The 26,131-nt window shown below is 46.2% G+C and overlaps 1 protein-coding gene across 6 annotated transcripts in view; it reads right to left on the bottom strand.

The window, feature by feature from the left end:
- The window catches only part of LOC147106041 (ataxin-7-like protein 1), a 371,841-nt gene extending 346,175 nt beyond the window's left edge, over positions 1-25,666 (bottom strand). For 3 of the 6 annotated variants that reach the window (XR_015081322.1, XM_086008726.1, XM_086008728.1), the window contains exons 1-2: positions 25,324-25,665; positions 24,821-24,889 (exon numbers count right to left, since the gene is read on the bottom strand). Coding sequence is in view for 5 of the 6 variants with exons in the window: in XM_086008726.1 (XP_085864852.1) it covers positions 24,821-24,889; positions 25,324-25,495 (241 nt within the window). In the remaining variant the exon portion in view is untranslated. Of the gene's footprint in view, positions 1-24,820; positions 24,890-25,323 lie in introns of all 6 variants that reach the window. The other 3 variants (XM_086008727.1, XM_086008729.1, XM_086008735.1) reach the window with 2 other exon arrangements.
- Between the last annotated feature and the right edge of the window lie 465 nt (positions 25,667-26,131).

The following is a 26,131-nucleotide window of genomic DNA, read 5'->3' as shown; positions in this document are numbered from 1 at the left end:
CCCCAGGTCAGATCAGCTAAATCAGCACAGACCACAGAGGGCATTGAACTTAGGACTTTCTGATCTGTATGGCTCAGTATAATGGTGTAACACTCTTTTCTGCCTTGTATTTATTTATTGTCCGATCACTCTCTCAAAATCATCCAAATACCAATTCATTACTTTGAAGTGCAGCGAGTTATGTAGGCAAGTGTAGCACCCATTTTGCACATAGCAAGGTCCCACAAATGGAACGAGGTGAGTGACCAGATAATCTATTCTCGGTGGCGTTGGTTGAGGAAACAATGTTAGGGCAAAATACCCGGAGAACTCTCTGCTCCTTTTCAAATAGTGTAATAGGATCTTTAACCTCCATCTGAACTTCAGTAGTGATCCGTTAACTAAGCACTTAACTTTATAATAAATTGAGTGATAATTACTTGCACAATTAAGCACAACAGCAAGTACAGGAAACTTTGGTTTATCCGGAGGTTAACTGTCCGGAATGCTCGAGCCACCGGCAAAAATCAGGAGCCATTTCGTTAGGTTTTTTTTCTTTTCGTTGCTTTTTTTTCCACCAGTCAGGCTCTGCAAGGTCTCGCTGAAGCTGCTGCTAAGCTACAGAGACGTTTGCAAGGTACGGCCGACTGTTTAGAAGCTGTAAGCAACAGGGTTTGTTGCCAGATACGGAGCTCAAAATCTCTGTATGTTTCAACATTAGCGCTGGTTTGTCCGGCAGTTTTGATGGGACGGCAACAGCTCGGTCCCGTCGGTGCCGGATAGCACAAAGTTTCCTGTATCATTAGGAGGGTTTTACTTTCCCAAAAAAAGAGTGCAAATAAAATATCTGAACAACCTGAATGAGAAGGTGCCAGGGGAGTACGGGGAAGAGACCAAGGTGTGACCTGGCAATGAGAGCCCCACCAGCACCACTGGAAAGTGGACTTCACCAATAACATCAACAGGTAGAGCAAACATCCATTCAACCCTGAGCCTAGCCACAGCCTGAAACCTCTTCAGATCCATCCAACTCAATCCTGAACCAGGTCTGGTCTCATCCCCAGTCTGTACCATCTCCCTGTATCCATCGCAACCCCTCTGCTCAAACACCCTGAACTGGTCCCATCCCTTACCTTTGGTTTTGTTATCCACAATTTGTTAAGCAACTGAATGATATGGGGAATCACTTTTCAAGTTTAGCAATATCTACATACTTAAAAAGTGAGTCATCTGCATACATAAACTGACGTTACTGGTCACGAGAACTCTGTAACCAAATATTTTCCCCTGCTCTCACAAAGACATTGGGGGAAAAATTGGGTAAGTAGCGCCACCTGTTAGTGCCTAAAGAGGCAGTCAGTGGCTGTAGCGCCACTGGCTGCGTCTCCCGCGATATTCAGCAGGGGCGCTAATGGTGGCGTTAGCCATTTGCGCTGCGCCACCACCGATGACGGCATCGGTGTGCGCAGCGCCCCAAACGCGATATTTGGTAGCGAACGCCGCTGTAGCGCCGTTTGCTACCCGCGCCTGGTTCACGGGGCCTTGCTGCGCCGGTAGAGGTGCAAGTTAAGGTGGAGGTGCGGGGCGGCCGCTTTTTCGGCGGCCGCCGGCCAGCACCTCCGTCCCCGGCCTCCTGGTTCCCCCCCCCCCCCCCCCCCGCGGCATTGCCGGCTGTTTCCCGAGAGCCCGGCACTTCTCCTTGGTGCCGGGCTCTTTTGCCAGCACTCGCGATTGGGGTTCGCGCTGTTGCAGGCCCCTCCCCCTTAACAGTGGGAGGAAGGCCTGCAGTACCGCAGCGTGCCGCGCCGCAGCGTGTGGCACTGCGGCACGTTGCGCTGCGATATTCAGTTTCAGCGCCCTAAGAGGGACGCGGAGCGCCTCGAGCCTCGCCCCGTCTCCCTCTAGGGGCACTTCAACTGAATTTCTGACGATCGCTACAGCTTCGAACGCTGCGCAAAAACCAGCGCCCAGGCGAACTTGGCGCCAGTTTGGCGCCTCAACCCAATTTCTAGGCCATTAACTCTTACTGTCGCACCATTCCATGGATGCCAATGACCCTTTGGCATCCATTGTCCAAGTCATCATTCTTCATGTGTGAGCCGGAATGGTGGCTATGGGTTTGCTATTCAACCATGGAGGGCACTGCACGAGTCTTTTCCTGTCACCATGCGATAGCCACTGGGGATGGCTGGGGGTCTATTGGAAACAGTCAGCAGTCTATTGTGTCCTGAGATCAGCTAATTAAGTACAAACTGCAAGTCGAACCTGTGACTTCTTGGCCTGTATATCAGCACCACATCATGCAGCGTACCTGCCTTACTAAATGATTGAGTGAGAGCCCCGTAACAACTTCTGGGAATCCAGAGACACAGGATTTTGAAAAGCAAATGAATACAACCAGCTATCTCAATACTGCACATTGCGAGCACTGGGATCGAAAACACCTGTGAACATCAGCATACAATCACAGATACTTCGTCCTGAAGGAGGACAAGGAAGGATAATGTACCACAGTCACACAGGATGTAGGAAATAAAATACTTTAAATATGTGTTTAAAAAACGTACAAGCTGTATTAAGTCATAATTGACTCCAATTCATGATTGAGTGCGAGGGCTTTATAGTTAAAACGCAAAACTAAACTATCATAGTGGATTACCTTGAAACAATTATTATAATTATACTCAAGTATAACTATCTGTTCAGTTATTCTAGCCTATCATTTTTAATCAATTGCTAATAGAGGATGGTGGTTTAATTCAGGTTCAAGCCCTTTTGAAGATTAGGGGGGAAAAATTCGGTATCGCCCCATTTGGGGCGCTAGTACTGGCGGTGCGCAAAGTTTAGCGCCAGGCGCGATTGATCGCCACCTCGAGCGATATTGGGTTGTAGCACCCCTGAAGGTGATTGCGGCGCTAAATCAGGCGCTGCACGGTAGTCTTAAGGCGCTAACCCGGCGGCGCAACACAATTTCCCCGCGGGCGGGCGCAGCGCAGGTGCTGTCAATAATTGATTGGACCTAGACACGCTGGCACCGGTCAGCCCTTAAAGGGGTGGATCGATTCTCATCTGCAGCCACACTCTGCGCCTTGTAGGCCTCAAACTCGACGGCAACCGACCTGTGGTGGCCAAAACTTCAAGGACATGGAGAGGGTCAGGGAGAGAGCGCAGCGCTTCAGCGAGGGGGCATTGGATGCTCTGGTTGGCGCGGTGGAGCGCCAGTGAGGTGTGCTGTACCCAGAGAATGGCAGTAGGCCTAATCATACCGAATACCGCAGAGCTTGGAGGGAGGTTTCCCAAAGAGTCACCTCCAGCAGCATGGTGCCCAGGACTCCTGTGCAATGCAGGAAGAAGTTCAACGACCTCACTCGGGTCGTTAGGGTGAGTGCCTTTTTCACATTCATCTTCATCCCTCCACCTGCACCTCACTTTATGGCCAGAGCGTGCGCAGAGCCCCAATGGCCAGCTGGCATCCAGCACCCATGGCCCTTTCTGGAAACACACACGCACATTCAGCTCAGTGCATAATGTAAGGGCTATTCGACCATGGGAGGCATGTGATGTCAGCTCAGGGCAGCATAATGTAAAGGCTATTCTACCATGGGAGGCATGTGATGTCAGCTCAGTGCAGCATAATGTAAGGGCTATTCTACCATGGGAGGCATGTGATGTCACCTCAGGGCAGCATAATGTAAGGGCTATTCTACCATGGGAGGCATGTGATGTCAGCTCAGGGCAGCATAATGTATCATCACACCCCATCTTTTCTCTTGCAGGCCAAGCTGGCGAGTAACCGCAGGCAACAGCTTCGTACCGGAGGAGGCCGGCCTCACCTGCAGACCCTCACAGACCTGGGGGAGCGAGTCCACCAGATCGTTGCAAGCCGAATGAGTGGTCCCGTCGCCTCTGGAGCTGCCGACCCCATTGTGCACAGCGATGGTAAAAAGGTCATCACCTTTTTGAACTCTCTCCTTCCACTTGCTCCCCCCACCAGCATGCTTTTTCACTCTGGACCCAAGTCAGAGCATTGTAGCACACATGCATCCCTTGCTGCCACCCTGTCCTTTCGCTAAAGCCACTCTTCACCCTCCCTGCTTTCAGATGCTGCATCACCAGCTCGGGAGCCGGGCCCTCAAGCTGCCACTGCGACTGACTCGGGAGGCGACGAGCAGGAGGAAGCCGGACCATCCGAACCACCCTCAGGCGAGCCAGCCCATCTGCAGACTAGGGAGACTACTTCCCTGGAGGGGAGTGGGGGGGAATGCTCTGAGGAGGATCCAGCTCCAGGAACCAGCGGCCTGCAGCAACACAAGGGGGGTAGGGAAGCTCGGGGGCCGTCTCCCTGGAGGGCGAGTCGGGCCCCGAGTTCTGCTGCACAGAGCGCAGAAGAGGTGCGTGCCCTCGCAGAAATGAGCGCCCAGGCTGGGCTGAGGCACACTGAGATCATGGCTGCAGTGGCAAGGATGCCTGAATCCATCGAGACACTGGCAAGGAATGTCCAAGACTTCGGCGCAGCACAGGCAAGGAGTGTGCAGGACTTCGGGTCAGCACTGGAAAGGATAGTCCAGGGCTTCACCGAAGCACTGGCACCTGCCACGCAAGTGCTGAGTGCTGCCACGCAGTCACTCACTGGTCTCATGCAGACGCAGATTGAGGCCACACGAGCACTGACTGCTGCCACCCTCGCTGGATCGGGCAGGATTACCCGGGGCCCTTGCAGCACCACAGCAGGCCAGCAATCTGTGGACCAGCCGATTGCTGCGCATGCTGCGGTGCTGCCCCGTCATAGTGCCAGTGTGTCGGCCGACCAGGGAGCTGCTGTCCGCTCTAAGGATGACAGCATTCCTGATGCCACCACTGCAGCTGCCACCACCTGTAGGACAGACTGCTTCCACCCATGCAGAGTTGGAGCAGTCAGCAGCCGGGCCCTCCAAGCCCAGAGCTCGTCCAGGCCGTCCCTCGGGGGCATCTGCGCTTTCGGACAGTCAGCAGGCCTCCCCCAGCCTTGCTGCAGCCACTGGGGTCCCATTACGGAGGAGCTGCAGGGAGGGAAGGGGCCAATCTCGCAAGCGAAGCAGATCACCATCAAGGGGGAGAAAGTAGAAGGTGCTGCTCTTACCTGTTATTTGTAGAATTCAAGGCCGAGGATGCTGGTCTGAATGTTAGTGATGTTTTGGACAGTCTCCCGGGTGTGCGAGAAACTTATGTGGCAGTCTGTTTGTTTTGCTTTTTGTTGCCATTGCTTTGTCATGCGGGAAGGAAGCACAGTTTGTTAAATAAACAAATTTCTTTATTTACAATGGCCATGTCTGCTCTTTACATACATTTTGCCCTTCACAGGCTTTGGGGTATCAGAACGGTTCCATTCCTGTTCTTGGAATGGCAGCAAGCATTCCCTGAGAGTGGCCTAGAAGCGACTTCTGATAAGCCTCTGACAGACGGCCCTTCCAGTTTCTGCCTCCCTCCCGTCTTGGTCCTCCTCCTCCTCCTCCTCTGCTGGTGCTTCAATGTCTGGTGGCATTGGCTGGATCCTCAGGATGGTGAGGTTATGCAGCATGCAACACACAACCACGAAGTGGGAGACTCGCTCAGGTGAGTACTGAAGCGCACCTCCAGAATGGTCCAGACAACGGAACCGTTGCTTCAGCACGCCGATTGTGTGCTCAATAATGTTCCTGGTCGCTTGATGGCTCGCATTGTAGCGTTCTTCAGCAGGGCTGCTGGGCGAACGGAGCGGGGTCATCAGCCATGGGCACAGAGCATAGCCCTTGTCCCCGAGAAGCCAGCCTCCTGGGTGAGCCGGGGCCTCGAAAAGGTCTGCCACAGAAGTCTGGCGCAAGATGAAGGCGTCGTGGCTGCTGCCTGGAAACTGGGCATTCACAGCGAGGATCAGCTGTCGGTGGTCACAGACCAGCTGTACATTCAATGAATGGAACCCCTTGCGGTTGCGGAACTCCTCCGCATTCTCTACAGGCGCCCGCAATGCCACATGCGTGCAGTCAATGGCGCCCTGCACCATGGGGAAGTCCGCTATTCTTGCGAAGCCCTCTGCGCACTCCCTCTGCTTGTCCGGGGTCATTGGGAAGGAGATGTATTGCCACCTCCTTTTAAAGAGGGCATCAGTCACTTGACGGATGCAGCAATGCACCGCGAACTGCGAGATGTTGGCTATGTCCCCAGTTGTGGCCTGAAAGGAGCCACTTGCATAGAAGTTAAGGGCAACAGTGATCTTCACAGCCACCGACAGAGATGTCCTGCACCTTAGCTGAGGCTGCAGATCTGGCTGAAGCAGGTGGCACAGCTCAGTCACCACCTCCCTACTAAAGCGCAGCCTTCAGAAACACTGCTCCTCCAACATGTTCAAATATGAAAATTGCTGTCGGAAAACCCTGGCAGCATAAGGTCTCGTGTGGCGACGTCTGTTGGCCCTCCTCTGTCTGGCCATGCCTGCCCCTCTATCCCTGCGTCTCTGTGCCCTGTCAAGATGGTTCAGAAGCAGGACGTTCCCATCCAATGCAGCCCCCATATTAAGTGCGCGCAGAAAGTTTTGCCGTTTCAGATGCTCACCAACAGCAAGGTAATGGTCAGAAGGCTGAAGTTCTTCTGCCAGCACTGGCTCAATGTTGAAATGGCTTTCCGTCTGCAGCTGAGCAACTCTCTGTATCGCTCTAAGAAGTTGTGGTCCAAAAATGGCTGCCGCTTTTAAACCACACCAGTCCCCTTTAAAGAACGCCCCCCTAGCCCGACAGCGACTGGGAAACGTTCCAGGTAAGCTGCCCTTATTACCGCCAGGCGGAACGGAGGGGGGCGCCACTGAATTTGCGGTCCGGGGCGCCCCAAAGGCGTTGCACACTGAAATGACGTCATGACCTGCGTGCGCCGGCGAGCGGGCGCTACGGTTTAGCGCCGGTGCAAAATGTCCGCTCAATATGGGGAGAGGCGCAGGGTTCGCTGCACCCGGGCACTAGTTGGTTAGCGCCCCACTTGTCGGCCTCTTTAGGCGCTAACGGGTGGCGCAATCAACCGAATTTTTCCCCCTAGATCTTTCATTAGGACCATCAGTCTTCAACAACCACCAACTGTTGGAGTTAATCAAAATATGTTAACCCTCTTTCTCCTGGGCACCCCCCCCAAACACAAAGAGAAAAACTACTCTCCAACCAAGAGGCCATTCAGCTATTCCGTTCCAAGGCTTCCATGAACACTTAACTGTTCAAACAGGTGAGCCAGTGCCCACAGTTGGCTCACATTCAATTTATTCCCTCTCTCCGGCAAATACCTCACCTGTCCTCCTCAGTCTCTCTTCTAATCCCATTTTTCACCCCACCCCCACCCGCTTGTAAATTGAGACCATCTCTGATCAAGAATTAGGGATGTAGGAAATCACAGCTGATGAACTTGTTTGTTTGCAATCTGTGGTGAAGCACAATGGTAAATCAAAGCACTGCATCATTGCCCCTTATTGATCATGAAAAGATAATATCTCTTTGCATTGTATTAAAAATCTCACATCTGCACACACTTCCCAGCTGTGTCCCTTGATTTCCTGCTGTCATGTGTTGGTATCAGCTTTTTCCATTTTAAATTCTTATATTCATATTTACAATGGAAAATGATGCTGCAAGTTCAACATTCTGACTTCGCAGTCTAGCTACTGGGTTCCCACAATTCTCAAAATGTTTTCTGAAAATTTCTTTCAACTGACATTTTTTCCTTGGTAACTAAAATTTTAGGCCCCGATTTTCTGGTAGCCGTCGGGCGGCTTTTCATGCAGCCGGGGGCCGAAAATTGCCAAAAAAGCGGGTCGCGACCGCCCCCCCCCCCCGCCTCATCTGACTTTCGGACCGCCATTTCTCTCCGACCCGCTTCAGTCCCGCCCGCCGCTGGCGGGACTGGCCGTCGGAACAGTAATGATCAATTATCACCTTGTTTAAGCCGATTTTAGGGTGCCCTTGCGACTTTCAGGGGTTCCCCACGCTAAACACGCCTGCGGGGAACCCTGCTGATGAAACCTGGCGTGAAGCTTGCCGGCTTGCTAGCTGTCAGCTGCAGGTCAGGGAAAGCTGTGATTTAAAGGGACAGCATTTGTATGTTGAAGGACCTTGTTGTTGCAGGTTTGGGGCTACTTCTTCAAGGCTTGGGCACAGCTGTGGAAGGTTGGAGCCTCACACACTTCTCCAATGCGATCTCCTGGGAAGCCCCTCTCGCCACCCTCACTCAGCGCTTCCTCAGCGGAGGCATCTACGAGAAGCATGGGAGGCCTTTTTTTCCTTCCCTTCTTGCCATTACAGGATCTCCAGCAGCAGAGGCGGCAGCAGCAGAACCAGGAACAGCAGGATGAGCACCAGGCTGCTGCTCACTCACCTGAAGCTGCACAGGCCAGAAGGGGCCAGCGCTTGGAAGTGGCTTGAGAGCACCTTGCTACGCTTTAGGGGGCCATGAGGACCCGTATCTGCACTGGCAGTCCTACTCAGAAGGACTTCCATGAAGGTCTGGTTTCTCTGTTCAATAGATGGCCAACGCTGCTCAAGAGATGTCATTCTCTTATGAGCACTCACCATGTTTTCCGTACCCTGGTGAATTATCTCCTCCATGGAGGTTGCCAACCTTTCCATGGTGATGCGTTCATGCGCCAATGACTCCACAAAGGCTCTGCTCATGGTCGCTATGGACTCCTCCATTCGCTCCACACTCGCAGCGACCCTGGAGACAAAACCTGCCAGAGCCTCCTGCATCTGTGCATGGAGATCCATCACCTCTTCTCTTGTGGATGGACCCAGAGGCAGAGGGTCGACATGCAGCGCAGCTGAGCTGAGCTGGCAGAGTCCTGCGCCCTCCGACGAGGACTCTCCACTGCTGTCCCTGTCTCCAGAATCTGCTGAGGCTCACTTGTGAGCTGTGAAGCACCAGGTGACAACACTACTCTATGTCCCGAAGGTCCCCCTGGGGTGTGAGTGTCTGCGCTGGTGCTGGGTGCGCTTACTTCTGCTGATGCTGCGCCCTCAGAGGTTGGAGCTTCCTCTGAGGAGTCTGGCTGCATAGCCTCTTCCTCCTCCACAGTGGGGACGGGGGCTCTGGATGGTCCTGTGGGGGAGTAGAGGAAGGAGTTAGAGATGTGATGCCAAGGTTACATGCACATTCGAGTTGACATCTGCTGACACCTGCATCCATGCAGCCTTGGTCTCAGTGGGAGGCCTCTTCCTGCCTGACCTAGGGAAGAGGACCTCCCTGTGGGCCCTAACCCCATTCAATAATGCCTGCAGTGAAGCTTCGTCGAATTTGGAGGCAGCTCGGGGTCTGGCACTGCCCACAGCTCTGCCATCCTGTATGGTTCGTTTGGAAGCCTTCAGAGGAAGCAATGCTTGCTGTGGACCTTGAAAGTGCCACGAATGATGACATCATACTGTGGGGCTTTCTGACACGAATTGGACAATTAGCAAGGCTGCCCACATGCTGGGAATTAATTGGCCACTTGAGGGAAAATTGCGTGGAGCTGGCTGACACATTTTTTTGTGTGTCAGAAACCCCACATTCGGGGAAACCCGACCATTTCCCACACAAGCCGAAAATCGGGGCCTTAGTGTCCAAAATAAGGGTTAAATCAAAATAAACAAAACATATATTTTACAATAACATGATTTTAAAAAATTGGGCCTTTTAATGCCTTCATGAAACTTGAAGGCCTCAGCCTCCTCCAAAAGCCTGGACTTTGCGAGTTGATATTTTTGCCCTGAGCCATGGCATTGTGCACTGAATTTGGATTGTGCAGTATGAGTGTACGTATACCATATGCGGTGTACCTAATTTTCCACAATGCATCACTAGGGTTCAGTCAGCTATACTGAGCAATATTTTTTCCTTTAGCTTCTGCTTACATTTTTAAAAATTACTTCAATAAATTGTTCCTCAATATTTTCTTGGAGTCATTCTTTTAAGAAAAAAGCAGCGAGGTTATGTGCTTGTACGTGTGAGTAAGAGAGAAAAAAATGACAAGTGTTCTGATTACACATCTTAAAATCAGATACTGTGTTTTGTTTAGTTAGAAAAGGTCTATGCTAATGGATTACATAGATGTCCATAAATTGTGAGACATAGATTTTAATTTCTAACACCAATGAGGCAGAGAAAGACACAAAGAGAGAGAAAGGCAGACAAACATTTTCTTTCCTCATTCCAATTTTGATATTGGAAAAAGAAATCTGCCCTTGGGGAGTGAGAGTGGGAGTGGGTGGAGGGTTAAACGTGAAGTGAGTGACAGTGGAGCAAGACAGAAGGAGGATAAAAGGGTTGAGCGGTTGGGTAGTTAAAAGGGGAAAAGGATGAGGTAGGATGGGGAATGGGTAGTGGAACGGTGAAGGAAAAGGGGAAATAATGGGAGCCAGCATGTGGGAGGGGGGTGGGAAGAAAGCAACAGATGGCCACGTTTTCCCCTACAGCCCCCACTCCAAATGCAGCCTACATCCATAGGTGGCTCCTGTCCCCACTACACCATGACATATCACCTTCCACCTGAAAGTAAAGAAGACAAGATAAAGAGAAGCGAAAATAGACTTGAGGGAAGAGAACAGGAGAGAAGGGAAAGGGAGACAGAACGAGAGGAGGTGAGACAGAAAGAAACAGCAACAAGAATAAAGCAGAAACAGGAAGAATAGAGACCATCTTCTCCAACTTGCCATGTGCAATGTCACAGGAGATTGACAAGTAACTTATTAAAAATCTAAGTTTGCATGCACTTCCTGTCAACTTTTTCTGTTATTACAACTACAAATTGTAATTATAAAGCTCCTTTAACAAAGAATGACGTCCCAAGGCGTTTAATTCCCATGTCCATATTTAAAATAAAAGCAGCTATTTGAAAATTGTCACTCTGCAATGCATTCATATTCCAGTGGAAGTACTGCAACCCCACCGTTGCCAGGGGGTCATTTCAGCGTGACAAGTTTCCATGTCGTCTTCAGGTGAAGCTTGGGTAGAGGACAGGGAATAACTGGACTAGGGCAAACAGATGTAATTCTGTCCCCATTTGAAAGTCATACATTCTGTCCTTATTTTTTATATATTTTCCATCAGAAATTCCTAAATCCACATTTACAATGGAAACTAAGGCCGCGATTTCACCTACCGAGGCGGGCTAAGTGTGGCCGAGGTAGGTGGTGGACTGCGATCCCGCTCCCAGTTCCATCGCGCTCTGTTGAAGTGATTTTGCCCTGATTGGGCTTGTTAAGCGAGGTTCCCGGCCAATTAAAAGGAAGCGGGTCTGATGACATAACTTGATGACACATCATCAGTCGGTTTCCTTAAAGGGGCCATGTGCACATTCATTTTGACAGTTGTGCCGTCAGTGTTCTACAGCATTGAGGTGCGACAAGCACTGCACAAAGGTGCACGGCTGCACCCAGGCTCTCCCATGACGCCCTCCATGTGCTTATGGTTGTTCATTAGAACACAAGCAGGGATGTGGTCAGGAGGACCATTACTGCAAAGCCACACGCAACCTCATCCTGCTGTGCAACTCATCACATCCCTATCACTCTGCCTTCCCTACCCTACTCCTGCACATCCTTACTCACACCAACTTACCTTGCACCTCCACCCATCCCTCTCTATCTATATTATCACATCCCCATCTCACTAGCCACACCTCACACTCACCCTTGTCCAATCATACCAACTAACAACACACAAGGGTAGGCACTTGGGTGTTTTAGCCAATGTTCATGTAGAGTTTCTGCTAATGTGTTGTCAGATATTGAAATCTTTATTTTCAACACTTTGCCTTCTTGGACAGATTTGTGTGCACCTTTGGAAGTGGCTTAGTGAGTTGCAGTGAATAGTAAGACATAACAGTACCCCCCGCAATTGTGATGAGTGTGAAAGGAATGGCTTGGACATTGTAGGGATGCTTTATGGTGCTGGTGTGGGGTGGTGTCAACCTGGCGCTTCATGTGGCAGCCAGGGTGTACAGCATCAAGTGAAGTAAATCTGGCCATGGTGAGGCCATCCCATGCCTCCCGGACAGCAATGTGGTCAGGTGCTGATGCCCTGTGTCCTGTCCAGCATCAGGTGATTGCGGAGAAGGTTGGTGCTGTTGGTGTGCCTGGTGATGTTAGTGTTGGGGCTGATCGTGGTGGGATTCTGAGGACCAAGGTGAGATTTTTTTGAAGGGCACCGATGCTGATGGAATGGATGGCAGCTGAAGCTGAGATGACGGAAGCGATTTGTCAATGGTGAGATAGGTTGTTCCAAGGAGGTGGCAGTGAGAGTTTACTCCAAACTGCATAAAGCTCAAAAGTGTGTTCCAAATCCTGAAGGCTCCAGCTTCTAACATTGGAAAGTGGACAGCTGTGTAATGGTAGCTTTTATGCCACTTTTGCAGCTGTCACCTATTCAGAGCAATGGAGAGTCATTGAAAGCCCAACCTATTTACCTGGCGTGATCCCCGAGCACCGTGAAACTCATCAAAAAGCTGGATAAATGGGAAGTAGATGGTAAAATGCTATTTAAAGTACCGTTTAACAACCTCTTAACTATTTCAATTGGATCACCCACCGCTCAGGTCGGGTCTGTAAAGAGCAGGCAGACCCAGCACTTGGGAAACTGAATCGGAGGCAGGTTCTCGACCCGCTGTCAATATTTTAGATTTTGACAGCCGACCCGCCTCCGAACCCACCCTCTGAGCGCTGGCAAGATTCCGGCCTAACTGCGTAAACTTGTCACATTGTAATTATGGCCTCCCACCAGTGACAGCACTGCACTGTCTCCACCAGGGGAGGGTATAATTGCAGCAAGTCTACATCAGCAGTTTTCATTATAAAAGGTAGACATAGGAATTTCTAACAGAAAGAGTTGACATGAAGTACACACAGACATAAGAATTTTAATGTCTAAATATATACACATTACATGCATAGCAACAGAAATAATGCTGGTAAGTGAACAAATACAGAAAAAAAATACAGAATTCCTGAGACACAATGCTAACAGTGCCCAATATATCCAGACAGAAATGTGATGATCCCATAAACTGCCCCTGGGGGTTCATGGACCTTAGTTTGTAAATCTGAAGAGTAGCTGACAAGTGTTGTTCTGCCTTTTTGTGGCGGGGTGGGGGGAAGCCTCGTGTTGATACCATTTTATTATGTATGTGTAAAATTACCTTCCAGAGTTTTGTTTCATGTTTTGAAAGAGTTATGCAGTTTACAAAATCTAGTCTGACACTCCAGTACAATACTGAGGGAGTGCTGCACTGTCGGAGGTGCCATCTTTCGGATGAGAAGTTAAAGCAAGGCCCCGTCTGCCCTCTCAGGTGGGTATAAATTACTGCTGTTTGTGGCACCTGGTTGTGTGCAAATTGAGTGCCGCTTTTCCTACATTACAATAATCTTCAAAAGTACTTGTTTGGTTGTAAAGCACTTTGGGATGCCCTGAGATCGTCAACGGTGCTATATAAATGTGAGTTCTTCCTTTCTTTATCCCAGTGAAGTACAGCAACAGACTGTTTGATTCAACTAAGAAACTAAAACATTCTTTATAATTTATTCCTTTCATACAGTTAATTTGTGTATATCGTATTTTTTCCAAAACATTGGCTGTAAGATTCTTCTTTGTGTTGAATTAAAGTAGTCTCTCGTTCAGTGCTCAAGATCTAAGCTAAATAACTGGCTTATATTATCCATTCTATCAAGCATTGTAAAAAAAAATGGACCATATCCCTTCTCAATCTTCTTTACTCCAATGAAAACAACTTTGGTACTGTCAGCCTCTCTTCATAATCTGGAGCTTTCGGTTCCAGAATCATTCTCATCACTCTTCTCCGAACCCTCTCCCATCTATCAATGCCATTCTGAATGTAAGCTTCTCAAAACTGCGACCAGTTTTTCTAATGTGGCCTAACCAGTGATTTATGAAAGATTAAAATAACTTGTTTTGAGTTATTGTACACAGTAGTCCTGGTATACAAGTCAGCCCATGGCTTGAAGAATTGAATGATTGTTGTTCCTATTTGTAAGACCTGGCAAAAGCAAGCCAGACCAAACAAAAGAGCTTACAATTTTAACTCTAAGTACCAACGGACCTTCTGAATTTCCTATTTTATTTTAACTCTTATGAATTTGACTTTCTGAAAGTTTCTGTTGAACATGGCACTATACACAATTGTCTTTTTCAGTCAAAGAAAGTACTTTCTATAAAATAAAATACTAAAATTTCCACTGACCCAAAGTATTAAACCAGCATGCTCCCCAATAATCAGAACATTCCTGTCAAAATGTTGACATTTACTGATAGCCCCGAATTTTAAATGCCAAATATCTTTCAAAATAGGCAACCTCCATTTCTATCATAAAACCTGCTGATCATAACCTCCGTACGTGTTTTTGCAGGAAGCTTGTAGAGTTTCAAAAATATATATGCAGAGAAGCAAAGGCAATTTAAATTATCTGATTTTTATAGCATTGGATTCCCACTCTGTTATTTATGTTGCTTAATTCAAATTTTTGGATAATTGAACTTTTAATAATCAGGAAGATACTATTTCTGAATAGATAACATTCATAAACTACATTCTAATTGGCAACTGGTGCAGAAATCTCCATCAGGTCTAGAATGTTATAAAAGGCAGAAAAATACAGAACCCCGACTATTAACTCAAAATGAAATACAAAACACGAGTCTTAATGTTCAATTTGATTCCGATGCTGAATTGCTGCTGCAATCCCAAAGGGCTTTGAAGAAGCAAAAACTCTTAGGATGATGATAACCCCACAAATACACACATGCACATACAGAGTTGAACAGTGGGCATACTTTTTCAAAGCAGCAGACTGGAAGAGCATCTTTGTCTGCTGTACTTCTGAAGCAGTGTATGTACAATTACACATGGGGAGGGGCACTGGATTCCCAAGGCTGAGGTCTCAGTACAGTGCTTTATAAAACGGAATATAAGCACCTTAAAGCTCCATTACTTCACAATTTCCATTATTTCACAAGTGCTCAATAAACGTCTGAAAATAGAAATAGCTGTAAGATTGTAAATAATATTACAACATTGCAGGATCATGCGCTAAATTGACTAATTCTGTTCAGGAAAGGCAAAAAGATGAAAACCTAACTTTGCCCCGGGCTTGAATACAAGATTATAGGTACAGGATTATAGATCAGCTCAAGTTACACTTCACAACATAATCACTTCTATCTCCCCAATAATCAGCATTCCTGATTAAGCTAAAAGACTTTCTGGTGTTGGATCAGTGCAAATACAGATAGAGTCAGCTAATGCATAAATGGAACAGAACTGCTGAACACAGGGAGTGAGGTTTGAGGCCCTAGAGAGATCAGCAGGTCTGTGGAGTGAGAATAATTGCGGACGGAGGGACGGGAATGGGAGAGGGGGGAAACAGGAGTGGGGGCGGGGTGGTGGTAAGGTACGTGGCGTTGGGGTGGTGGTAAGGTACGTGGCGTTGGAAACTTGCAGAACACAGGCAAGGTAGGGAATGCAACACAAGTGATGCAAACAACAACCAAGGAGCGAGCGGAGGACAGGGACACAAAGCGAGCAGAGCGCAGGGACACAGAGCGGGCGGAGCGCAGGGACACAGAGCGGGCGGAGCGCAGGGACACAGAGCGGGCGGAGCGCAGGGACACAGAGCGGGCGTACACAGGGCGGGCGGAGCGCAGGGACACAGGGCGGGCGGAGCGCAGGGACACAGGGCGGGCGGAGCGCAGGGACACAGGGCGGGCGGAGCGCAGGGACACAGGGCGGGCGGAGCGCACGGAGCGAGCGGAGTGCAGAGACACGGAGCGATCAGAGAACAGGCACACGGAGCGAACAGAGTACAACTTGTGCTCATCACCAACACTGCAGACCCACTACAATCACACACTCTCCACAATCATCATATTATAAATTCCTACAGACACAAAGCTTCAAATAGGAGAGACAGACAGAGGGATAGGCAGATAGATGTATCTGCATATAACCTCTAAGGTAAGGGAAGCGCCATAATTTTTTATAGCAGAATTTGAAATGATGAGGTCCTATAAAATGGGTAAACTGCTCATCAACAGCTGTGTTTTCCCTCTACCAAGCACGTTGGTGATTATTTTAAGCAGTTCTTGATGGTCAACCTTAAAAAGGATCATCTGATTTCCCCATTATATTGTATTACATGGATCAGCAGGTATCTCATTAATCAATTAAACTGTACGAGTTTGAAAGGTGTCATCATGGCTGCCAGTATCATTATCAGTTATTAAATTGTACTTTGAGGAGTGATTGTAAGCAAATGGCAGCAAGTAGTCACTTCACATATTGCACTGATTAAATCTGTCAACACTTTACCTTTTTACAGGTTAAATAAATCACTACTTCACTGTGTAGTTAATCACATGCCATAAAACTAATTAAACCACATCTGTGATTTCCTGAACAATGGGATATGCTCAGTGGGATATTTAGTGGCCGGGGAGTAATGCTCATGATTTACATGACCTCAGGTCACCACAGAACACGAGCATCATTTTTACTATCACCAACCCATGTGAACGTGTTGTTGAAATAAAATATCTGGCTTAGGAATGGTGGAATGGGGAACAATATTGCCAATTTTATCACACCAGGAAGCATATAAATTACACAGTCCTCCACGTCGTGAAATAATACTTGAGATGCATGGGGTTATATCATGTAACCAGCCAATGAGAAGCTGAGTTAACAAACGGCAGCTGCATGCGAGTATAGTTCATTCTTTGAATCACAGACATTTGGGAGGCTGACACTCCAGTGCTGTACTGAGGGAGTGCATGCCCAATACGAGACTCCCAAAACAAGCGCTCTACTCGGAGCTCCGGCACGGCAAGAGAGCCCCAGGTCGGCAGAGGAAATGCTTCAAGGACACCCTCAAAGCCTCCTTGAAAAAGTGTAACATCCCCACTGACACCTGGGAATCCCTGGCCCAAGACCGCACAAAGTGGAGGAGAAGCATCCGGGAAGGCGCCGAACACCTCGAGTCTCTTCGTCGTGAGCAAGCAGAAGCCAAGCGCAGGCAGCGCAAGGGGCGCACGTCAACCCAAGCACCCCACCCACCCGCCCCTTCAACCACCGTCTGCCCCACCTGTGGCAGAGACTGTAGGTCCCGCATTGGACTCATCAGTCACCTGAGAACTCATTTTTAATGTGGAAGCAAGTCATCCTCGGTTCCGAGGGACTGCCTAAGAGAGAAGAGATCCTGAATTAACTGACTCCAGCCAAGCAAAGGTAATAGTGGTAAAAAATCAGCCAGAGTTTCCGCTGCTGATCGCTATCCAGTAATCCCTACTGTAAGTGCGTATTCAGGATTCTGCTTGGTTGTGACGCCACGGTCCTGTCAAACCCCACCCCCAAGTTCAAGAATTCTGCTGTCACTCAGTGTCCAGGCTCACCCGTGAATAACGGCTACCTGGATGAAGTGCCTGCCAAACGGTTCCCCAGCTGAGTCAGTGCCTTCAGGGAGGGGGAGAAATTCAGTCAAGAAAAACACCTTAAAGATTAACCAAACATGGAGAGCACAAATGCGTTCCACTATGTATAGGCTCGCTCTGTGAGGGATGGGAGAGGAATTGTTCACACAGGATTCCTGACTTTTGGAGCTGGTTGGGGAGGGCTGCGAGAGAGGGTTGGATCAGGGGTTAAAAACAGGCCAACGCGCATGGGTCTGGTGGCTTTTTCTAGTCCTGGATACATAATATTCAAAAAAAACTTCCTATTACTTGTCCTTAGACAGGCTGATTTTTTTTATTACCAAGTACATAATGTGAAATATATTGCTCCCTGTGTCTCTCGTATTGATGTACGTGAGTAAAGACTAGCATCAGGATATTAAATCCACATGCACATCATCCAAAATAGAACAGCCAATGTTAAAATTAAGTACAGTACTCATGTCATTACAACCCAAATTGAATGAATACAGCTAGCGGATAAATATTCTACCTTACCCAGTGTCAACTGCAATACACAGCAAACCAGTTGCAATGCATTTATCACTGACCCATATCTATCGACGTTTATGTAACATGAGACAAATGCCGTATTTATTTATTTTTATTTTAGCCGAGTAAGTCACAACCACATAGCTGAAAAAAGAACCCCCCCCCACCCCGCAAAGAAAGCTGACAGCTATTTTCAGCAGTCTTGCAGCAAGAATACAAGATTGTTGAACAGGACACCTGAATTAATGCCTAACTTGACAACAAATGAAACTTGCAAACCAAGAGTGAATTGTTGGCTCAGAATTTGTCTTCATTTCATCAAATTGTCCACACTATGCTGCTCTTCAGCACACTGCATTTAAGCTTTAATGAATAGGCAGAAGTTCATGTGCTGTCTGGACACATTTTGGACGCGCGAGACAACTGAAGCACCAGACTCATAGTTCATGCAACAACAAAAAAATGTAATTGAAGTAATAATTTTTAAAGTGTGACGACAAAAAGTAAAAGTCACATAAGTTTACACTTTGCCAAATTTAGCAAAGACTCGAAGATTATCAAGTCTGTCAGATTAAAGGAAACAAAGCTGACTCCAACTTCCAGTCTGACTCAAATCCCAAGACAGTGGTGGTGGTGGGGATGAACCGCTCTGGTCCCTGACACATTCTTTCTCAAGACATTTATGATATTGCTGCATATTGTGAGAAAAGCAATTCTTCCCTCAGTCTGCAGTCAATTAACTCCTTCATTGCTGTGCTTTAATTATCATCAAACCGTTCAATTATTGACATTTCAACTCTGCATTTTTATTTCACCCAATTTTTTAATTATGTACCAAATCTTATTCTAACCTTGTACCTACTGTTTCATTAAATATAAATGGTGCTATCAAAGTACAAGTTGCCCTTTGTTGTCTGCAATGAGCTCACTTTCCTACTCTTCCTCATTGCCCCACACACAGGACAGTTAAAATGTGGATATGCATGGCGCTTCTCCCACAATGACCTCCTGCCAACCTGCATCTGTAGTACAAACATGGGGAAAACATTGCTGCAAAAATTGTTGTTTTTTTCAAAATCTCTCATTCTGTTCCTTTACATAGAATGTACAGCACAGAAACAGGCCATTCGGCCCAACAGGTCTATTCCAGTGTTTATGCTCCACACGAGCCTCCTCCTACTGCCCTTCATCTCACCCTAACAGCATAACCTTCGATTCATTTCCCCCTCATGCGTTTATCTAGCTTCCCCTTAAATACGTCTGTACTATTCACCTCAACTACTCCATGTGGTAGCAAGTTCCACATTCTAATCACTCTCTGGGTAAAGAAGTTTCTCCTGAATTCCCTATTGGATTTATTTATGACTATCTTATATTTGTGGCCCCTAGTTCACCCACCCACCCCCCCCGACAACAAGTAGAAACATCTTCAACGTCTACCCTATCAAACCCTTTCATAATCTCTCCAGATCAATGACCTCCTTCAATCATCATCCAACTCTACCCACTCTTCTTCTGATGATTCCACTCTACATTCTTCAACTTCCTTCACATCTCAAAGCATTCAAGCTCCATTCTTCTTGCAGTGCTCTCCTCCATGTCTGTTGACAAGTCTATCTTTCTTGTCGCTCTCTCTCTATTCCATCAATGCTAATATGGTCCTGTGAGCATTCTTCTCTTACTCCTCTATAGTTCCAAATACACCAACTTTGAATGTTCTTCCCCTTCCCTGTATCGTTGCTGTAATACATCAGCCTGGATTTTGCAGTCAGCAGCAAATGAACAGTGCGCGCCGTTCATTACGCATGCAGCTGCCCAGACTTTTTGTGGACTTTTGCGCAACAACTTACACAGTCATCAGGAGTCCAAAACAGTGCACCATCCTCTACAGGGGATTTGGGATCTATGTCAATAGGACAAGCAACAGCGTGTCTCCTCAACCAATCAGGTCGAAGATTCCTTATTGAGACATGCAGAGTCTAAACCAGGAAGTGTAAGGTAGAATATTTAATTCAATGTAAAATCACGTACAAAAAGCAAAATAAAGAGCGAGAAAGAAAGATGGGATTGAGAGAGAGATATAAAAGAGACAGTTCTAAGTAAAAAAATGTTTTATTTTAATTTTTATAAAATCTCCAACAATAATTAAAATCTAAAGGAATCACACTTTTATAAGTAAATTTTCAGTGCCAAAGAGGTTGTTTGGTAGTAATTAAGACCTATCATGCCATTAAAAAATTCACTTACACTTGAATGGACAAGCCCTAACTTTTTCTGGCATGTATAGTGGGTATCTAATGGTGAGTACCACAACTTCACACCCTTCATGTGTTTGAATGACTAATCTCTCGGCAAGGTTAGCAAAGCTTGTGGAGGAGCTGAACAAATCAGACAGCAACTTCCTGATTTCCCTGTTTAACTGTGCTTGTGTGGACACCTGAAGTTGCTGTCTGATTTGGACCTTAGTAACGGTGAGCGCTGATAGACTCACCATTATTCCTACCGCAAACTCCAGGCATCATCTCCTATTCCCACTCATTCTTTCAGGACTTCAAAACTGTGGAATGTTTTCCTCTTTATCCTCTTTTCCACATAAAATCTTCAGGCTTTTAAAATTCAAGTTTCACATCACCTAATTACTACAACTAGATCTACCTCATGAGCTTCTCTGCTGTTTTCAACCTTGGTGGCATTCTGCACTAGAAAAGTTAATCCTCGCCTAGTTTCTCAATTTAAGAGAGAGTCTGGTTACAATGCCATAATATAACTATTATCACACTACTCTTCATTTCACAATCAATTAGTGCTCTGTAGCATTGGCAATAACTACCTCATAAGAACAGGCCACTCCACTGGCAGTTCACAGCAATTTATAATTCACAGTAGGTTGCTAAGCCAATATTAAGTCTTCCTTACTAGCTTTGCTCATGACACTACTGTGTTCTCTCTTCAAATTTCCTTTCCCCATTATACAGAATCCAGCTAATACCAAACCTCCTCCTTGCATAACACATTCCAAACAACACTTCTGAGCCTTAGTAGAGCCCACCGCTCAACAGTGGATAAGTGTCAACTGTTGTTAAAACTGCCTGAAATTTAAATTTGATTTTTTTTCTATTAGTCGAACAATCTACTAAAATTTGTCAACATAAAAGAAATTATTATGTTCCTATTACTCTTTTGAGTTATAAACATGGATTGAAAAGGGAATTAAAGTCTGAATAATTTATTGTACAGGTAACAAGTAAGAAATTATTTTGAAAGGACTATTTATAAAGTTAATAATTTGCCTCCATAATAATATTGTAGACGGTCTCCAAGTGTTGTCTACTATCAGAGAAGTTAAATGCCGCAATTGCCAGTGGCTGCAAAAAGAAAGTCAATCTATCGATAAAGGATATGTCACAGTTGGAAATTATCATTTAGATTTCACAAGAAAGAAGGATTGTCCAGCTAATTCACAAACTGCAAAATTGTAAATTATGTTCAATTTTACTAAAGAGAAAGACTTGCATTCATATAGCGCCTTTCACAACCACCGGACGTCCCAAAGTGCTTTACAGCCAATTAAATACTTTTGGAGTGTAGTCACTGTTGTAATGTAGGAAACGCGGCAGCCAATTTGTGCACAGCAAGCTCCCACAAACAGCAATGTGATAATGACCAGATAATTTGTTTCAATGATGTTGATTGAGGGATAAATATTGGCCAGGACACCGGGGATAACTCCCCTGCTCTTCTTCGACATAGTGCCATGGGATCGTTTACGTCCACCTGAGAGAACAGACAGGACCTCGGTTTAACGTCTCATCCAAAAGACGGCACCTTCAGTGCTGCACTGGAGTGTCAGCCTAGAATAGTGGGCTATAAAATTCTATTTCTCTTCACACTACACGTTTAAGAGACATGTAAGGAGATTTTTATTTAAATGAGTCATTCAAACTATTGAGATTTACAGCAGAGAAGGAGGCCATTCAGCCCATTGTATCTGTGCTGGCTCTTTGTGAGAGCAATCCAAAACGAATCCCACTGCTTGACCTCTCCCATGTATCTTGTTCTGCTTCCCTTAAAGAATGCAATGGTCTTTGCCTCCACCACTTCCTGTGGAAAAGTATTGCATGCTCCAATCCTCTGTGTAAAATCACTATTCTAACCTTTCTCCTTACTCTCTTAGTGATGATTTTAAATTGATGACTGCTCGTCACTGACTTCCGAACCAGAGGCAACAGCCTTTCCCTAGTCACTCCATCTAAAACCGTTAATTTTAAAAACCTCGACTAAATCTCCTCAGCCTCCTCTGCTCCAGTGAAAATAGTCTCACTCCTTATAACTATAGCTTCCCATCTCTGGCATCATCTTGGTGAATTTACACTAGACACTCTCTATGGCTTCAATGTCCTTCTATAATTGGGTGCCCAAACTGCACACAGTACCCGACCTGTGGCCTAACCAATGTTTTGTATAAATTCATCATTACTTCTTTACTCTTGTACTCTATGTCCCTGTTTATAAAATAGCCTTTATTTTTGGTTTTATCTACCTGTACTCACAATTTCAGGAAATTACAAGCTTGAACTCCTAGATCTTTATATTCATCCACACATTTGAGCGTATTTCCATAAACTGTATTCTCCCATTCCTTGTTTTTTCTCCCAAAAAGTATTACCTCACACTTATTCACAATAAATTGCATGTGCCCCCTGTCTGTCTCTCTGCAGTCTTCACAGTCCTCCACATCGCATGCTAAAACTCATACTTTTGTGTCATCAATAAATTTCATGTTCCCTATACTCAAATCCAAATCAGCTATTCATATAAAGATCAAAAGTGGACCCAGTACTGACCCCTGGGTACACCACTTCCAATTCTTCTCCAGTTTCAGCCATTTACCCCAACACTCTGTTTCTTGGCCATCAACCAACTTTCTATCCATGCTGCTACATTTCCACTTATACCATATGCCTGAATTTTTCTAACAAGCCTCTTGCAAGACACCTCATTGAGGGCCTTCTGAAAGCAATTTTTTTTTTTACACATGGGATTTATAACCAGATTTCTTATCTGCCCATTTTTGCAGAAAATAAAACCCATGCTGATATTTATCCTGTCAATAACATCAATAGGATGCCAGGGTAAAAACTGACCCCATTTGTTCATAAATAATAACAAAGCCTAGCCCTCTGTAAACTTCCCAAAGCCTGTTTGGAGTTTCTGGCTACATAACTCATTTGAAAACTTAACTGCATTTTTTTAAAATTAAGATTGTAGGTTTGTGGCTTTTAAAGAAACAACTCCACCCAGCCCTACTCCAGTTTATTACATAGAACGTACCCCAACGTACAGTACGCAGAACTCTAGCAAGTACAACTATCAGTCACAGGGCTCTCTCACCACAAGTCATCACAGATAAAAATCATAAAGACATCAAGAACAAGTAAAACTGAACAAAAAAGGCAAAAACATTATGATCAATTGGTTGGTGGGGTTTAGTATAATGTACGAATACAACGTATTAAAGACTTCCCAGAAAATGTAAATTAGTCGGTGGTGGGAGGGACAGCTACAAAATATAGAAGATCTCTCAAGCTTGCAAATTCACTGTGTTTTCCTTTCTTTATGCGACTATTTATTGAAGACAATGGACGACTGCGAGAAGGTATGGTACTAAAACACTTCAAAGTGAAGACTAGCAAGTGCAATTCACTTGCTCAGAATTTTCATTTCAAAAGCACTGTGAACATTAACTGTACTGCGCACAAGACAATAGAAATGACTTAAATGTGGAAACCAAAGAAAATAGTTCCCACATTGAAATTATTGTGTAATTCACTCACACTGTGGTTCCATGCAGACATAAAGTAAATTTTATTGGTGATACAGAATTAAGATATTTTAACTCATGTGAAAGAATAAAACAGACTAGGATGTGGATGCCACAGTTGTGAGAGGACACCCGTGACTGATTGTCACCAAAAGGTAACCTCCAGATTCACAAAACGCACATAAAGTACAGGACTCAAGGTTTTAAAGTAGCATCAATGCCAATGATAAAACCCGCAAGACACTTCACTTCCATGTACCAAGAACTGCTAAATGACACAATATTTAATAATAACATGACTATCACTGACACATCTTGATTAACTTACTTAAAAAAATAATTATAGCTTGAGTGAAAATTTCAGCATTAAAACCTCAAAACCACTTTGTCATGTACCAGGTACAGCAGCATCTGCTGTATTTGAGCCTTTTCATAGTAGCCAACATGGGACTGTTTTTCTTTGGAAAGGGTTATTCCTAGCTGATCCTGGAACTCAGCATGCTAGGTGGCAATGCCCCCTTTAACTTATTCAGACAATACATATCAGCAGGACTGCGAGCCAGAAGAACAAATCCCTGCTGATGTGTTTGTGACATTAGCAATTAAATGGAATTTGGTCAAAAGTTCAAGATTTTAAAGCCATTTCACACATTCATTGTGGTGAAATGTGGTGTTCAAAACTTCAGAATAACAAAATTCCCACATGTAACAGAAAGACAATATCGTTTACAAAACATAAGTCGTTATCAGGATTGGATTGAGATACAGAAGCTGTAGATAAGATCAATTGAAAATCAAACTTGACTTTGAATTACAAAAGATTATGTGTTGTGTGTAATGGAAAGCATTTAATGCCTTTGTATCTCTATGCCCTGTGAGCAGTATTGACACACACAATGAATGTAAACATTGTGCACGGTGTCAGAAGTCTGTCATTCATTCATTGCAATACCTGTGAAAGATTGGCAGCAGGTAGCACATGGAAACTATACAACACTTTGTATTTACAGGATAATGTTGTGTTGTTGCCTTTAGCATCACTGCCACCCTTACCTTCTTTATTAAGCCTCATCACCTCTCTATTCTTTCCACCCTCTTTTCCAGTGTCTTCTGATTCTGTATCTGCACATGAGTAAATGAAAAAAGAAATAAAGCCAACATGGTAGTGATGTTCAATCAGTGACACATCGTTAGCCAAAGAAGCAATTTTATTACCAGTGTTTATCTCTCTACCTGGGCCACATGGGGGTAACACTTCTTTCATCGTTTTGCAAAAACATACAGCCACTGTCTCAACCTCCTCACAATGAGAGAGCCTGGAAGGCGGCCCGGGGACTGTCAGGCTGACACACAGAGGCTGGGAGAGAGCTGCAGAGCCTGGGCCCCGGCCGAGCTCTGTTGCTCCAGCCTGTGTGTGTGCTTTGCCTCTGTCTGTCTCTCTGTATCACTGGCTATCAGAGGGGAAGCATGGAGGACACCAGGGGCCACTCGCAGCCCAAGCCGGCAGCGCTGCCAGCTCACAAAGCGATCGCGGGAGAAAGAAGGAGGCCGCTTACTGTCCGCACATTGCACTTTAGCAGCGTCGATCCAGCAGGACCAGGGCTTGCCCAGGAACGCCTCGGGACTGGGCACTTTGCGCTCCAGTGTCGCCATTGCTCTTCCTTCTTGTTGCTTTGCTTTCCTTCGCCACCGGCTGACGTCAGCTTCGGCTCTTTCCGCCATCTTCATCCGATTGGAGAGAGAGAGTGTGAGAGAGAAAGGAGAGAGAGTGTGTGAAAGAGTGAGAGGGAGAGAGTGTGTGACAGAGTGTGAGAGAGTGTGTGTGAGAGTGAGAGAGTGTGTGAGAGAGGAGAGAGAGTGTGAGTGAGAGAGTGTGTGAGAGAGAGGAGAGAGTGTGTGAGAGAGTGTGAGAGAGAGAGTGTGTGAGAGAGAGGAGAGAGTGTGTGAGAGAGAGTGTGTGAGAGAGAGGAGAGAGTGTGAGTGAGAGAGTGTGTGAGAGAGAGGAGAGAGTGTGTGAGAGAGAGAGTGTGTGAGAGAGAGGAGAGAGTGTGTGAGAGAGAGAGTGTGTGAGAGAGAGGAGAGAGTGTGAGTGAGAGAGTGTGTGAGAGAGAGGAGAGAGTGTGAGAGAGTGTGTGTGAGAGTGAGAGAGTGTGTGAGAGAGGAGAGAGAGTGTGAGTGAGAGAGTGTGTGAGAGAGAGTGTGTGAGAGAGAGGAGAGAGTGTGTGACAGAGTGAGAGAGTGTGTGAGAGAGAGGAGAGAGTGTGTGACAGAGTGAGAGAGTGTGTGAGAGAGTGAGAGAGAGAGTGTGTGAGAGAGGAGCGAGTGTGTGACAGAGAGAGAGAGAGTGTGTGACAGAGTGAGAGA

The sequence above is a fragment of the Somniosus microcephalus genome, chromosome 16, assembly GCF_052327205.1.
Source record: "Somniosus microcephalus isolate GS21.2 chromosome 16, FLI_Smic_1.0, whole genome shotgun sequence".
NCBI lineage: Eukaryota > Metazoa > Chordata > Chondrichthyes > Squaliformes > Somniosidae > Somniosus > Somniosus microcephalus.
This window is presented reverse-complemented; position numbering and strand designations above follow the sequence as displayed.